The sequence below is a fragment of the Heptranchias perlo genome, chromosome 38, assembly GCF_035084215.1.
Source record: "Heptranchias perlo isolate sHepPer1 chromosome 38, sHepPer1.hap1, whole genome shotgun sequence".
NCBI classification, from domain to species: Eukaryota; Metazoa; Chordata; class Chondrichthyes; order Hexanchiformes; family Hexanchidae; genus Heptranchias; species Heptranchias perlo.
The window spans coordinates 13,993,853-14,010,649 of NC_090362.1; the positions used below are offsets into that span (position 1 = coordinate 13,993,853).

The 16,797-nt window shown below is 45.3% G+C and overlaps 1 protein-coding gene across 1 annotated transcript in view; it reads right to left on the reverse strand.

The window, feature by feature from the left end:
- tubgcp4 (tubulin gamma complex component 4) overlaps positions 1-16,797 on the reverse strand; it is a 35,591-nt gene that overhangs the window by 15,694 nt on the left and 3,100 nt on the right. The window contains 9 exon segments of the mRNA XM_067973501.1: positions 752-802; positions 1,567-1,691; positions 3,047-3,212; positions 4,808-5,012; positions 6,458-6,537; positions 8,897-8,953; positions 9,583-9,636; positions 10,102-10,224; positions 11,652-11,780. Of these exon segments, the coding sequence (XP_067829602.1) occupies positions 752-802; positions 1,567-1,691; positions 3,047-3,212; positions 4,808-5,012; positions 6,458-6,537; positions 8,897-8,953; positions 9,583-9,636; positions 10,102-10,224; positions 11,652-11,780 (990 nt within the window).

Genomic DNA, 16,797 nt, shown 5'->3' on the forward strand with positions numbered 1-16,797 from the left:
ATGGGAACAACACCACCTGCATGTTCCCCTCCAAGTCACACACCATCCCGACTTGGAAATATATCGCTGTTCCTTCATCATCGCTGGGTCAAAATCCTGGAACTCCCTTCCTAACAGCACTGTGGGAGAACCTTCACCACACAGGCTGCAGCGGTTCAAGAAGGCGGCTCACCACCACCTTCTCAAGGGCAATTAGGGATAGGCAATAAATGCCCGCCTCGCCAGCGATGCCCACATCCCACGAACGAATAAAAAAAAAGACAAGACCTTAAACCCTCTCAGGTGGATGTAAAAGATCCTGTGACACTATTTTGAAGAAGAGCAGGGGAGTTCTCCCTGGTGACCTGGCCAATATTTATCTCTCAGCCAACATCACTTAAACAGGTTATTTGGTCATTATTATATTGCTGTTTGTGGGATCTTGCTGTGTGCAAATTGGCTGCCATGTTACCTATATTACAACAGTGACTACACTTCAAAAGTACTTCAATGTCTGTAAAGCATTTTGGGACGTCCTGATGTCGTGAAAGGTGCTATATAAATGCAAGTTTTTCTTTTTCTCTTTTTACAATGAATTACTTTGTCTGTTATTGTCTAAGACCCTTACAGCCAGCAGATATAGGACTGAATTTGAACACAAGTCCAAGTGAAAGGTCAGTAACTGACTCACTGCACTCTTTTGGGATTATTTAAACTCAGTGCAATTAAGAAAAATAGACAGACTGAATTTCTGACTGCTAGTCAGTCTCACCTTAAGTTGGCCCAGCAGTCCTGCCTCTTCCACCACCAACTTCCACAGATGCTGGTTAAACACAAAGTGAAACACAGGGTTATTCAAGGGTCTGAAGTAACCATCTGATGGGAGATGGAACATTGGAGTACACCAGCAGCTGCGGTAGGTGCCACAGGAATAAGGACTCAATTCGATGGCTGCCATACTAAAGGGAGCAGCCCCTGGGCACCTCAGCCCAACTACCTGCCTGAATTCATCCCCCCGCACCTCCACCCTCCTTTCTTCAAGGCACCAACTCCCTGCTGAGGTATGGTCCCACAGGCATTAGCAGGCAGCCCTCCAGTACATCAAGTAGTCATTCTTCAAGCGCGAGCATACACAGTGTCAGTGGGAGCATCGTAGCCAAGCCTAGTTCTGGCCCCTTCCAAAATCCATGGAAAGACTCTCTTTGTTGCAGAGAACTCTGGATAGGAATGAGGAGCGTGAACCCTGGCTAATTTTACCCTGCCGTGACCCAGGGGCACTGAAGTCAATGGTAGTGGTCAAACTGATGCACCGCAGTGACCAGCTAATTCAGCACAGGCCACAGAGCAAATGGGAGGCCCTCCTGCCCTATATTGCTTAGCACCACATCCGGGCAGTGTGTTTACTCATTAAGTTGTCAGTGCGATCTCAGGCCAGCAGACTCAATGTGTCGGTGAACTCTCTGGTGAATGCCACGAAAGCAAAATGTACAACTGTACCAACATGTAAAGTTTGGAGGAAGAGAGGGGAAAGAAAAAAAACTTTCTTCCTATTTTTCCAATTAATTTGATGACGACACCATTTCTTACCTCAGCAACTGTACTTCTGATCCTATCGATCAGATTTTCAAAATCCACGAGATTGAAAAGGGGCTGTTGTTTGAGCATATGCAGTTCTGCTGCAAAAGCATCCTCCTGGTTCTTTAAAATGGACCCTGCAGAAAGAAAGCACACACACACACACACACACACACACACACACACACACACACAACAGTACAATGTTAACAGGGTTGGCGTGCAGGAACAAAACCGTTGACAGTGCTACCTGCAAATGTGAAATTTGATTTAATTTAACTAAATTGGTACTGCAGGTTTTTGGAAAATATCTCAAGTCGGGTTATTCATTGCAAATATATGTTATATTCAAAGCATTAGCCAGTTAAATCGCTGCACATTGCCAGCATTTTCTATTTCTCATTCCAAAGTTAGTAGTTTTCTGTCTAAAAAGAAAGGAGCTGTGTCAAATCCCCCCCAATGCTTTCTCCCAAACTCACGGTTCTTTTTTATTTAAACTTGGCCTTGAGATGTGGGTGACACTGGCAAGGCCACGTTTATTGTCCACCCCTAGGTGCCCTGAGAGGGTGGAGGTGGTAGCAATTGTTTTTACAACTGAGTGGCTTGTTAGACCACATGGTGTAAGACTGGAGTCACATATAGGCCCAAACCGGATAAGGACGGCAGGCTCCCTTCTCTGAAGGACGTTAACCAGTTGAGTTCTTAATAACAATTCAATGCTTTTGTGGGCATTATTTTTGCGGCCAGCTCATGAATTATGGGGCTTAGTGAATTCAATCTGCAGGGTATGGCAGTGTAGTGGTTATGTTACTGGAGTAGTAATACAGAGGCCTGGACTAATAACCCAGAGAACCCGAGTTCAAATCCCACCATGACAGTTTGGGAACTTGAACTTTAAAAATCTGGAAATAAAAATCAGGTGTCAGTAAAAGTGACCATGAAGCTGTCTGATTGTCGTAAAAACCCAACTGGTTCACCATTGTCCTTTAGGGAAGGAAACCTGCCGTCATTAACTGGTCTGGGCCGATATGTGACTCCAGCCCCCACACCAACGTGGTTGATTCTTAACTGCTCTTGGAAGTGGCCTAGCAAGCCACTCAGTTGTATCAAACAACTAAAAACCCTAAGGGGACTGTTTGCATGTTTCAATGTAGACAAAGTGCCGTGACAAACTATTCAACTGTGGAGGGCATCGTAGTCAAACCCAATTCTGCTTTCACCCAACCTCCACACATGCATTTTCCAGCAAGTGTCACTGGACAGTAATCAGGAGCGGGAATCCTGGCTGATTCTTTTCCCCCCTCCCCTTCTCCCTTCTTCAACCCAGAGGCACTGGGGATGATTGTAGTGCATTTGGTTGGAGATCAGCTGGCCCAGCACAGGATCAGGGATCGAACCGGTGACTTTCCTAGTCTGACATGGCTCGGTAGCACGCTGGGCGCCGTAGTTACGCACAGAGCCATCGGGCAAACGCCAAACACCCCAGCCCTACCTGCACGAGTGTGATTCACATTCTGATTCTCAAACATCTGCACGGACTCCCCCACAAACAGGATCTTCTCTGCCACCCTTACGGGGATGTACGAGGGCAGCATCTCAGCTCGCAACGAAAACTGCTTCAGAGACGTAGCCAACATGTTCTCCTCTTCAATTAACCGCTATCGGAAATATTTTAAAAAGTCAGCATAGCTGCACTGATTGTTCAATCAACTAAATATTTTCACTAAATACAAGTCAAATAATCACGATGCTCCCCTTGCCCAGAACTTGTAGGGAGAGAATTTGCATTTACATAGCGCTTTTCAGGTCCTCAGGATGTCCCAATACCCTTTCACAATCACGGAAGTACTTTTGAAGTGTAGTCACTGTTGTAATGTAGAAAATGGCCTTCTTTTCTCAGAAACATCCCAAAAATACTTTAACACAGTTATTTATTCTGAAGTGCAGTGACTGTTGTTATGTAAGGAAACACGGCAGCCGTTCTGCATGCGTCAACATGCCACAAACAGCAATGAGGCCCTTCGAATAGTGCTATGGGATCTTTAGCATCCATCAGCGAACGGGTTAACACCCAACTCTTAAACCACCTCACAACTATCGCACTGTTAGTGGGATCTTTCTGTGCTGCTGCATGTGCCTACATAACAGTCACTGCACTGCAATAAGTAAATCATTCTACGTGAAGGGTGAAGTGAACCAACATCACTGAAAAACACATTATCTGGTCATCGTCTCATTGCTGTTTGTGGGTCCTGGCTGTTCGCAAATTGGCTGCCACGTTTCCTACATTACAACAGTGACTAACTTCAAAAGTACTTCATTGCCTGTAAAGTGCTTAGGGGCGTCCTGAGGTTGGGAAAGGCGCTATATAAATGCAAGTCTTTCCTTTCTTTTACATTTGAGAGATGTGATAAGGTCCATTATAAATGTAAATCTTTCTTGTGTCAGTGCTGGGGGAATGCAACACTTTGGCACCTAGTCTCAAGCGTTGCCAGGTAAGGTATAATGCCGCCAGAGGCAAAGTAAAGCTCCATGACAAACCACGGTCAGTGCTCACCGAGAACTGGCTAGAGATGGCTAGAACTCGCTGCATGGTCGGATCTTGCACCCGACAGATGGAACATCTCATCAGTCGAGGCTGCATTACAACCCGGCTCCCAGAAGTGGTTTAAGGGCAACTGGCTCAAAGAAGTCCAGCTAACTGGGAGCTGAATGAACATCAGTAGTGATATGGTCATTAACCTAGGGGCACGTCAGCTTTGTCTATTAATTCAGTTCTTTCACACTGTCACGCTGAACAACTTCTCCAAGTTGGCATCCCTGACACGTTCAGTTTAAATAAGAATACAAGACATTCCAACAGGAAGGCATGATGAAGCAAAAAAGTTGTTAAAGTGAATAATTGGATATTTTTAAATAGTGTATGCTGATGGTGACAGTAGCCCTGTGCGAATTCAAACATCTTAGCAAAAGTCACATACAGATACAATTACATACGCTTAGAAAAACCTGCAATTAAAATAACTAACTTGAAGACTATAGTCAAAACTAGATTTCTTTTCACCGATATTTTCCTTTTTGTCCTGCTTCTACTTTTAAACAATTGAGTGCAGCTGGTAATGAAAGAACTGGGTATGACCACCAGATGCACAATTGCCATACTCCAGCTTGCACATCATATAGCTTCACAAGAACTTCTGGTACTTCTTTACAAGTTGGGCTCATCTCTACTTTTGGTGGTTCTTGTCCTTACCAGGTCTTGAAGTTCCCGGAGCTGCTTCCCAGTCAAGCCCCCGATTCCCAGATCTTCCTCCTCTTCCTCCTCAGGCTGAGTGCTAAGACTGCCCGAGGAAGGCCCTTGCTTGATGAAGAACTCCTCGTACTTGTCCAGTAACAGCCCGTGCAGCATCCACGCAGATAACTGTTTGTACATCACACCGTGACACACTGCCAGGATTCTGCATCCAGACAACACAGCAACTTATCATTATACCTGAATTTACATACCGACAACAAGTCTCACCTCTCCATTTTATCAATACGATTATGGTCTTTGTTCCCTTTCAGCTTACCTGTCTTGTTCCTCCCAATATTAGTCCCCATACGGTCTTCCTCCTGCCTTTATCTTCATTGTAAATCAAGACCTGTGCAATCTTCTCCTACTCTAACTCATTTTCCCCAGATCATCAAAACTGCACTAATCCTCATCACCCTCAAGGCTCCCTTTTTCCCAATGCTTTTAAAATTCCAGCTTAACATCGCCCAATTCTCATCTTCTCTCCTACATTTTGTAACCTTGATCGAGTCCTGCATGATGAGTCCTGGCCCTTCATTTAGGTTTCTTAATTTAAAAACCCTCCTGTCCCACTGTTACTGTTGATAATGCTGATAGTATTTGTTTCTGTAAAGAGGCAATAATAAAAGTTTAAAATATTGTTAGAAATTGAACTCAGCGCATATTGCTCTCACATTCCTTCTAGTCTAGAAGGAATTTCTCCCCCAAGGGTAACAGTCTGAAGTAGTTTGTTGCTCAAGGACTACTCTCAGGACTGATAGTTTTAACAGTACTCCTTCACTGGCTCTACAGATGCTGGAATAACATTGCCCCCTATTAGGATCCCTTTTCTTTCTTTCACTGAATAGGGGAGAGCAGGTGCAGTGCTGAATCCCACAGCCAGGCGCATGGTGAATGGTGAATGGAGGCCCAGAAACACCACAGGCAACAGATGAGGGAGGAAGAAGTGGGCCCTGGTTTGTATTATGAATAGCATTGATCTACACAAAGAGCTGCTCTGCCAGAATTCTGGAAGAAGGTAATCACTCCATCTGTTTTTCTGGGGAGTGCTCGACAGCAGAAAGAACAGAGAAGATAAATCGCAGGTCACATCTGTACCAATTTGTTCATCCATACTGACAAGTCACAAATAAAAACCTGTGTGTGTGTCAGGGCCAATACCTTAGCAATATTTCTTTAAGCTGAGAGATCTTCGCAATAAAACAAATATCCATATATTAAAAATCTTGTGTAGGACATGCACTTCCTGCTATCATGATTTTTGGTCACACTTTTCTTTCAACGTTTCCCATTGTAAATTGCTGTCAACATTTCCCATTGTAAATTGCTGTGTCAACTGTCACGATGCAGTTGCAGGCTCTGGCCACCAGGTGCCTCTGCGAATCAAATTTCTGAAGTCAGTCTCCCAACTTCATCGCCGTCTTGTATATTAAAAAAAAACTTATATTTATTAACTGACTGTGGGCAACAACATGAGCAATTTACTACTAATAAAATATAATGCTTTTTTGATATTTACAGATTGTTGTTTAGAACCAAAGGTTACATCCCTACGCAGTGAAATGAATCCTATGGTACAGAGAGTAAATACATCGCCTGTTCTCTTACTTCTCCAATGCACTGCGGACTGGTGGGAGTCCTCCACAGCTGTGTTTGTGAACGGTTTCCAGAAGCTGGCAGCCATGAATCTAAAGCAGCAAAACAAAGACAACACAGTGAAAACCAACCTATTACACCAGAAGCCACCCATTTACAGCTCAAAATTCAGCCTGTTACTATACAAAATTCCCCTCCTGCCCTGACTCTTGCTGGGGTATGATTCCATGGGCACCGGCAGCCCTCTGCTATCGCTTCCAAATGGCAAGAGCATAGATGGCGAGTATCAGCATGATATTCAACCATGGTAAAGCATCGCACTGATCCTGTCCTCATCGAACTTTCACACACGTGCAGTCTTAAGTGAGGGCCATTGCACAGTGAGTAGGTATTCTGATTGGATTTTCCCGTCTTAAGCCCAGAGGCACTAAAACCGACTGGACATCCTCTAATGTTGCCTTAGCTGAGATCAGCTAATTCAATGCAGACCAGGGATTGAACCTGGGACCTTCTGGCTGAGTACTGCAGCAAGCGACAAAGCCACTGGGAGAGCTCGTTTTCACCTTCAAGTGCATCTGAGAGGCCACTCCTGTATAAACATTAACATTAACATTGTAAGAGGTATTCTACATTGTGGTTCCTGGTACTGTGGGATCTCTTTATTGTAGTTGTCTAATCCCTAAGCTATGAAAATCCCTCCCCAAACCTCTCCACCTTTAAGACACTCCTTGAAACTTACATCTTTGACCAAGCTTTTGGTCACCTGTCCTAATATCTCCTTGTGGCTCTGTCAAATTTTGTCTGATAACACTCCTGTGAAATGCCTTGGGACATTTTACTACATAAAAGGCACTATATAAATGTAAATTGTTGTGCAGGCTAGCTGAAGAAATGCATCTCCAGTGTTATTATTAGATTCAGTTTATATATCCAAGCCAATGGACTACAATAAAAAATTCATGCTTAAACCAGTATGATTTTACGCTGTGCAAAACGCTTTTTTGTGCAACACCCTTAATTAATGATCTCAAATTGCTCCCATCACTAATGACAGACCTGTAACCACTGGCACTTGATCCAAGTATTATATAGCACAATAAACTTCCACCAGACACAATACCACACTGGAAGAACAGAATCTATCATTGTATTGCTGGGTGTTTTATCACCGTTCCAGTGGACACAGTGAGAATCTTTCACCCTCCCAACATTACTGGAATCCCAGTGACAACAGCGTCCAATGGGATTTCTGTAATTGAATACTGGCATAATAGCACAATCCATTAATTATAAGCACACGGTGATTAAAAAAAAAATCAGAGACAATTAGCAAAACTGCACAGCTGCAAACGTTGCTAGTGATGGATATTTTTCCATCACAGAACTCGAACAGCTTTATTAAAAAAGGCAAAGATTAATTGAGCTTCAACTGAATATTAATTTGTTGGGAAATAAATGGGGTAAACAGCCATTAAGCATGTCTGAAACAGAATTTCATTTCTATTTGATATCTCTATATGATTTATCATATTTAATAACTATGAACTCCTTCAGATTCCAGAAACGTATCTAAATCCTTTTTGAACACCGTTAATGTTTCTTGCCCCCCCCTCCATCTGCCCTGACAGTTTGTTCCATATGCTGACAGCCCCTTCACAAAAGACACTTTATCTGAATTGCCTATTTAATTTTCCTGATCTTCAATCTTTGCCAGTGGTTCTAGAATCCTGTACTCAGCAGAAAAACTCATCCATTTACAACTCATCAAACTCTCGTCAAGTCTCCCCTTAGTGTCTTTTCAAGAAAGAAATGTCCCAGTAATCAATAATGAATGATTTTAAATAACTCTAAGCATCCCTGTAGGTTCAAAGATTTCCATAGCGCCTTTCACAGCCTCAGGACGTCCCAAATCACTTTACAGCCATTTAAGTACTTTTCTGACGTCTAGTCACTGTTGTGATGTTGGGAAACACAGCAGCCAATTTGTGCACAGCAAGGTCCCACAAACAGCAATGTGATAATGACCAGATAATCTGTTTTTTATTGATGTTGGTTGCGGGAAAAATATTGGCCAGGACACTGGGGAGAAGTTCCCTGCTCTTCTTCAAATAATGCCATGCGATCTTTTACGTCCACCTGAGAGGGCAAATGGGGCCTCGGTTTAACACCTCATCTGAAAGACGGCACCTTCGACAGTGCAGCACTCCCTCAGTACTGCACAACCTTCTGACTCAGAGGCGAGAGTGCTACCACCCAAGCCAAGGCTAAAATATTCCTAGTCCATATACCATCAAGGATGGAAAGAGATGAGTTAAATCAGAAAGCAGTAATGAGGTGACACCATCCTCAGATCCCATGTAATAGGTGCCACAAGAGAAAGGCAGACAGTCTGCTCCATGAACCGTAAACGTCTGAACAACATCTTAGATCATGAATAAGACCAACTCTTACCTTTTGAGACTTAATTTGTTCAACCACCACCATAACAGATGGGAACAGCAGCTGAAACTGGGAACAGAAATTAAAGTGTTAGGCAAACATAAAGAGAGGTCATTATTGTATCAGAACACAAGTCAAACCTTCCTGATAGCTCAGCAAGTTTATCCAGACTGATGGGGTTAAAATCTCCTCTCCCCTGCAGTGTTATAGAAGAAATGAGACTGGGTGGTCCCAACCCAGCTCCTCGTGCCGTGGGTCCACAATGCAGGACTACCCATAAGCAACAACTGATACATCTACAACATTCTGAAAGATGGGAAGGGAATAATAAAAAATTGAGGAATTATAAGAAATAATTCTATGCTAGCATGTCCTGATTAGAATTGTGATGCAAGTCCCAGTCTCCCAAGTCTCCCACTCTCTCCTAGAGGATTCCCCTTATCACCTGCACTGGTCCTTGTGGAACAGGCTCGAGGGGCTGAATGGCCTACTCCTGTTCCTGTGTCCTGCCCCCAGATATTGCACCCAATTCTCAGCTGACTGCATGGCCTCTCTGTAAGCAGTACAATTGGGAGATTTGCCTTCAACACTGCAAGCGGCAGAAGTGATTCAGCAAGATTGCAAGTCGCTAATGGGCCTCCTCCCAAAAACATGCAATGAGTCTGGAACAGCTTCAATGTACTGCAACATGATCTTACCTGATCTAAGGAGTAGTTGACATGAGAGACTGAGAGGTGTGGGTCTGCCAAGAACTGCAAGTAAATATACAAGAAGAATTGTATTATCTTGTAGGAGCCAGGAAAATACATAAGGATTCTTTAAAAAAAATAACGTTCGCATATAAATCTAAAAACACTTCACACAAGGTATTCAATTTGAAGTGCAGCGGTGTTGGTTGAGGGAGGAATGTTGGCCAGGGCACCAGAAGAACGCCCTGCTCTTATCTGAATAGCGCCAAGGGATCTTTAACATCTACCTGAACCATCAGAACAGGCAGACGGGGCCTTCAGATTAAGGAAGGAGAGAAACTAGAATTGTATTGCTGGCTGTTTTCCCACAGTTCAAGTAGACACAGCATGGCATTTGATAAAGACGGTCATTACACTTTACTGAAATCCTACCGACAACACTGAGTTCTTTCTGATAATAGTGAAATTGCTTAAACATCTCATATTTAGTGTTGCTGCAATAATATGGTACAGGTTGAAGACAGTTACCTCCTGCTCAAGGTCAAGTAGAGCCTGTCTGTAGGGCTGCAGCATAGAGTCTAGTCCGGTACAAAAGGCACGAAGGTAAATGCCGTGCAGTCCAGGCTGGCCCTGCTGGGAAGGGTGGCACTCCTGTAACACAAGACTCACAGTGTTAGAGAAGTCATTGCAAGATTAGATTGGATGAAGGAAAAGGGATAAAGGGATTATGGGAACAGGGTGGGTAAATGTGATTAGAACTATTTGCTCGCGTGGAGGGTAAATGCCAACACAGACTGGTTGGGCCGAATGGCCTGTTTCTGTTTGTAACTTCTTTGTATTTTGTATAAAAATAGGGACTAGCCATTCATTTCATTGCAGCTCATCGCTCTAAAACAATAATACTCCGGTCAGAATATCTAATGGTATTTTGAATAACCCCGGTGTTTTTGCCTTCTCTATTACCATGTTTAGTAGCTTACTCCAACAGAAGGAACAAATGGAAGACACAGTGATGCAGACAAATAGCTCTTTAAAGATGGGAATGTGGAAGAAAAGGCAAATGGGATTCTGGGTTTTCTACATTGGGGCACTGAATATAAAAGTGGTTAGGCCATCGATGGGAATACTGTGTGCAGTTCTGGGCATATAGGAAGAATAATAGAGCCATAGAAAGGGTACAGTGAAGATTACTAGAATGATACCAGACACGAGAGGCTGTAGTTATGAAGAATTGCTTGAAATACTGAGGCTTTATTCACTGGGAGGAAAGATTAAAGGAGGATCAAATAGAGGTTTTCAAAATGATGAAAGATTTTTAGAGGATAAATAGTGATGGATTATTTCCATTGGTTTGCAAATTGATAATAGGCGAACATAAGCTCAGCATCATCACTAGAAGAATGAAGGGGTTAGAAGAGCTTTATTAGAGCAGGGGGTGTTTTACTGCAAGCAGCTATTGAGGCAGACACTACATCATCATTTAAAAGGGAATTGGATAAGTATTTGAAAAGGATGAATACGTGAAGGATATGAGGAAAGGGCAGGGAATTGGGATTAGAGTGGACAGCACCAGTCAAAGAATTACTACTAGCACAGGCAAAATGGCTTTTTATATGCTTAAAATTCTACGATTATTTGACATTAACTTCAAACTTTTATTTCGCATTTTATAACATTTCTGTTAAAAATATCGTCACGGCTACCCTGATGCCTCAGCCAGCCAGAATAGTTCAACAATCCAGATCAGGAGAGTCCAAGTTCGATCCACAGTCAGCCTGATCCCATCTGATGCCCCAGTTCGGCCACTACAATCCGTCTCAGTACCCCCTGGTATAGGGAGGAAATCTCAGCTGGGGCTCCCGTTCCTGTTCCCCATCCAGAGACTCCCGTTGGGAGTGTATGCACCTAGAGGTCAGGTAAGATCAGGAATGAGATTGATTTTGATACCTTCCACTGTTGTATATCCTGCCGACACTCACTTTCTAGACTCACACTTGAAAGACGGTCCCTTGGGCAAGCTACCAGAGAGCTGCCGGTGCCAAAAAACCTCAGCATAGGTTAGTAGTCATAGAACCTACCTGCTGCTGCACATGTCCAGTGTATTGCTCAACAAACTCTGTGAAGCGTAAATAGTCGGTGCCTAACTTGCACAGACGATTTAAGACACTGGTCTCACTGGGATGAAGGAACGGCAGATCTTGAGATACCTAGGTACAACAGAGATAACACCTTCAACTCAGGGCATGTCTTAACAAGTTCCTGAGACAACAACTTGTATTTGTTTGGTGCCATTAACATAGAACATTCCAAGGTGCTTCACATAGGAGAGATAGATTATTTAAGTCACTTGCCTCTCAAGGCCAATAGTATACATAACACAAACAAAGGCTTGTACAGCATTAATACCTTATGACTATTAGCTATAGTTTGTGAAGCACTCAAACGCTTGAGCTATTGTGTTCACAACAATCAGTACGGATGATGGATTTGGTCTATCTAAATCGCCTTTCTATACAAATCTATGGTTCCCCCATCACAGTATCTAACTGCCTCTTGAGTGATTCTGGAGTTTTGCCTCTAATACCCTATATGGAAGACTATTCCAAGTATTGATCACTCTGTGTGACATCAGTCCTGAACTTGCCTTTTACCAGTTAATACCTACGTCCACCTTAGTGTGTTACTTCACATTAAGCTGGTATTAAAACATTTCTAAAATCAGAACGAGTAGCATTTACAGACCTTGCACCCTGAGGAAAGGTTTAGAAGAGAGTGAAGTCATAGTCAAGAACTGAAGGCTGTGTTATCGCCAAATTATCTGAGCTGGTGTTTTAGATTCCCCGAAGCTTGAGACTGTCACAAACCCTCCATTATTGTGTTTGATACACCAGTAAACTAAGAGGAAGAAAGGGAAGAAACTTGCACTGATATAGAATGTTGTCCAAGAACACCAGGAGAACTCTGTGCTCTTCTAATAGTGCCATTGGATCATTGCAATTCACCTCAACTATCAAAAGAGAGGCAGACAAGGCCTCAGTTTAATGTATCAACTGAAGGACAGGACCCCCAACAGTGCAGCACTCCATTGGAGGGTTGTCCTAGATTATGAGAATGATTTGCCTCTTATTGCACTTGGCGTAACGCATCTGTAAAGGAGCCAGGCCAGTATTCCACCCATTTAAACTGATGGACAGAAAATCGGATCGGCTCCATTACGGGCCTGTCCCATCTTCCTCTATGCACTCCTACAAGGTGATCGTTCACTACCAAGTTCAAGAGGAGGAAAATTTGCCTCTATGTGCTCTACTGAACTGGGCCATGAACTCACAACATTACTACGCAGCGAGCAGAGTGCTTCCAACCGAGCCAGATGGCAATGAGCTGAATATTAAATTAACGACGACGTGCATTTATACAGTGCCTTTAACATCCCAACGCACTTCACAAGAGCGTAATCAAACAAAAATTAACACCGAGCCCAAGAAGATATTAAGACGGGTGACTAAAAGCTTGGTCAAAGAGGTAGGTTTTAAAGAGGGTTTTAAAGGAGGCAAGAGTGCTGGAGAGGCAGCGAGGTTTAGTAAGGGTATTAAGTAAGGTATATATGCCTATCTTAAATATTGCAGATGACTGCCCTGATCAAACTGCACGGTGCTCTGATTAAGCCACACCTTGAGAACTGTGTCCAGTTCTGGTCACTGAGACACGAGGTTACTCAGGCACTGGAGGCAGCGCATAAAAGAGCTACAAGGCTGATCCCTGGCAATGCTGGCCGATTGGGCGGGTTCACGCCCATTTGGGCTTGACTGTTTTGTTTTTCTTACTGTGCAGGAAAAATTGCTTTGAGCAGGTGCCTAATTTTTGGGCTAGTTTGTGTCATTCGTGCACTCACCGCCTGCCGCCTGCTAATCTTCAGCATTCCCCCACACCAGAGGCTCGATTTTAAAAGGGTGGCAGGATGGCAGCCGGGGTCGGGGGGGGGGTGGGTCAGTGTGCACACGGCAAACTCGAATAATCAAAACTTACCGTTCCCACGCGATTGCGACTTAATTGCTGCCCCTTAACCTAGTTTCCGGGTTTGCTGTCCGAAAGCTGCGCAGTGGGTGGACTGCGCACCCGTATGACAGGCTGTCAGCAGGAGCGTCTGGATTTAAAGGGCCATTGCTCCAATGGAATTTGCTGGAGCCAAGAGCTAGAAGACCCAATGGAGCAGCACAAGGGCAAGGCTGCTCCAGGGTTCAGCGATGCCTCACTTCAGCTGCTACTGGCCGGGGTGAGGAGGCGAAGGGAACTATTTTACCTGGCCGACAGGAGGAAGCACCCTGCCTCTGCCACCAAGGTGGCCTGGCTCGAGGTGGCAGAGGAGGTCACCAGCAGGAGCAACATCTCTCGCTCCTGGGTCCAGCGCAGGAAGCATTTCAATGACCTAATTAGGTCAGCAAAAATGAGTGCACTTACTGATTCTCCTGCATTCCGTGTTCCACATCACCACCCCCTCCCCCCCAACACATTCTGCACTGTCAAGACTACTCCATTACATCACTCCTCACACCCACTTAAGGCTCATCCTCAACTTACCGGCACCTCCTCACCTCACCATTTGTGACTCCTCCACTACAACTCAATCCTGATCCAATGTGATGTCTCTGTCTCATACTCACCCTCTGATGCACCTCTTTCACGGTCAGCCTCACCCAAAGCAATGCATTCATCAGTTGGCCACTTCGTCATCACTCACTCATAAGTCTGTACTTTCTCCCATTCTAGAAGAGAGCGCAAAATGCACACAAGAGGACGAGGACTGGAGGGGGGGCCAGAACAAACACTGGTCCTCACAGACGCAGAGGAGGAGGCCCTGCAGCCACACCCTCGAGTGCCTGTCCATCAGGAACACTGAGACTGGCACCCCACAAATGTCTGATGACACAACTTTAACATTCATCACACATAACGTGAATTGATGTTAACAATGATTGGCATGTTGAACACCTCAATATGCTTAACACAACATGACACATCTGTGATGATGCTTAATATTGCCTTCTGTTCCCTTACAGGCCCTTCAACGACCACAGTGATGGGAGAGGGCAATTCCTCAGAGGCACTCCCGGCCTCTGACGGTGCACCGTCACATCTTAGCGAGCCATCCACCAGCGCAGATACTCACACCTCAGTTGGTCCTAGTAATCAGTTAGCTGGGCTGGCACTTGGTAAGTCACCACACACAAGTGAGTACGTGCAGACAATGGTGGCAGGGGCAGCTGTGGAGAGTCCATGTCGGTGGGCGCACTCCTCTCCAGGCTCTGCTCAGCTGGACGCAGATGCTGAACCCCAGGGGCCATCCTTTAAAAGGAGAATGATCAAGGGACAGCAGCACATTTACGAAGTACTGGAACAGGTGCCACACCCACTCTCCGCAATAGCGGAGAGTATGGAGGAGTCCAACTCCTGCATTAGTGGAATGGTGGCACAGATACAGGAGGGAATTTGAGAGATAGTGTCGCAGGGACGTGAGCAACTGTCTGAGATAGTGTCACAGGTAACTGCGGAAATGTCAGATAGTGTCGTAGGTAAATGCAGGAATGACTGCGGTGGACAGAAGGCTAGCCTCCATTGAGCTTCAAGCACGGCTCACAAATGAGCCCATTCAGGTCCTGACAACGGCCGTTCGGACTCACGGTGAACAACATTCTGCCTCCTTAAACAGGCAGACAGAAACATTACAACTGGGCTTCCAAGGCATCATACATGTCCTCCAAACTGTTCGCCAGCTGGGTGTAGGAGTGATGTGGACCTGGTCCAGGAGAGGGATGGTGGCGAAAGGAGACATGGAGGTGGGGATGCCATTCAGAGTGCTCCCACATCTCACCCATTGCCCCTCTCTCAACCAGTACCCGCAATGCTGCCTCCTCTCCAGGTGTCGGAGTCAGCCCCTGCACAGGTGCAGGTGGAGCAGTCTTTGGAGGGACCCTCACAGGCTCCAAAATCCAGAGGGCGTAGGCCGAAAGTATCTAAGCAGTCTGGCCATGGACATGAGCAACCTGCCACTACCTCTGCTGCAGCCACAGGGGATGCACCACGTAAAAGTGGTAGGAAAAGAAAGGCTAAAGATTTGTGATCACGAAGGGTATGCACAAGGGGTCTGACAGACTCATGTTTTTCACTTATATTTGTTTTTTGTTAAAGTCACAATAAATGTTATCATTCTCACCACTACTGCCACGTCTTGCCCATTCTTGACTGGCTTTTGTGATAGCACCCTTTCACGTGCTTCATCATGAATGACGACACTTGATGCCACCCAGAGGGTGTGTTTGCAGTGAGTGTATGTGTAGTTGCAGACCTGTTTTGTGCAGGGTGGGGTGGGGGGGGTGGGTGGGGGCTGGTGTTGGTGCTGGTCTTTCTCGGTGGTGTGAGGACTGGACTCTTCTCACTTTCTGATCTTATGAGAACCGTTCACAAGTGACTCCCTGGCCTCACGAGCAGCCTGGCGAGCTGCGTTCTGCCCATGGGTTTGTCCTCCTTCTCCTCCTCCTCCTCCTCAATGTGGATGGCAAATGTGGATGGTGGATGAGGGCAAGGGGTCTCCTCAACCGGTACCCCTCTCTGTTGCGCCATGGACACAACACACTACTATAATGCGACCCACTCTTGCTGGTGCGTATTGAAGCGCTCTCCCACAACGATTGAGGCACCGAAATCTCATCTTCAGCAGTCCTATCGAATGTTCAATTATAGACCTGGTGGTGATGTGGCTGTCGTTGTATCGACGCTGTTGATCGCTGATGGGGTTCCTCAGAGGTGTCATGAGCCACGTGTGCAGGGGGCATCCCTTGTCCCTGAGGAGCCAGCCCTTAAGGGTGTTCAATGTGTGGAAGAGGCCGGGGATGTTGGATTCCCTCAGAATGAACGAATCGTGACAGCTGCCAGGCTTTCTGGCGCAAACATGAAGAAATCTTTTGCGGTGGTCACAAACGAGCTGAGCGTTGATGGAGTGATACCCCTTTCTATTGATTAAAAGTCCTATTTCATGTGAAGGTGCTCGGATTTCTATATGGGTGCCATCGATTGCACCCTGTACAAGTGGGAAGCCAGTCACAGTGTGGAATCCCACTGCCCTCTCCATCTGGCTGAGGTCAGCCATGGGGAAGTTGATGTATTGCAAGGATCTGCGAAACAAGCTGTCGGTGACCTGCCTTATGCACTTGTGTGCAGACGGCTGAG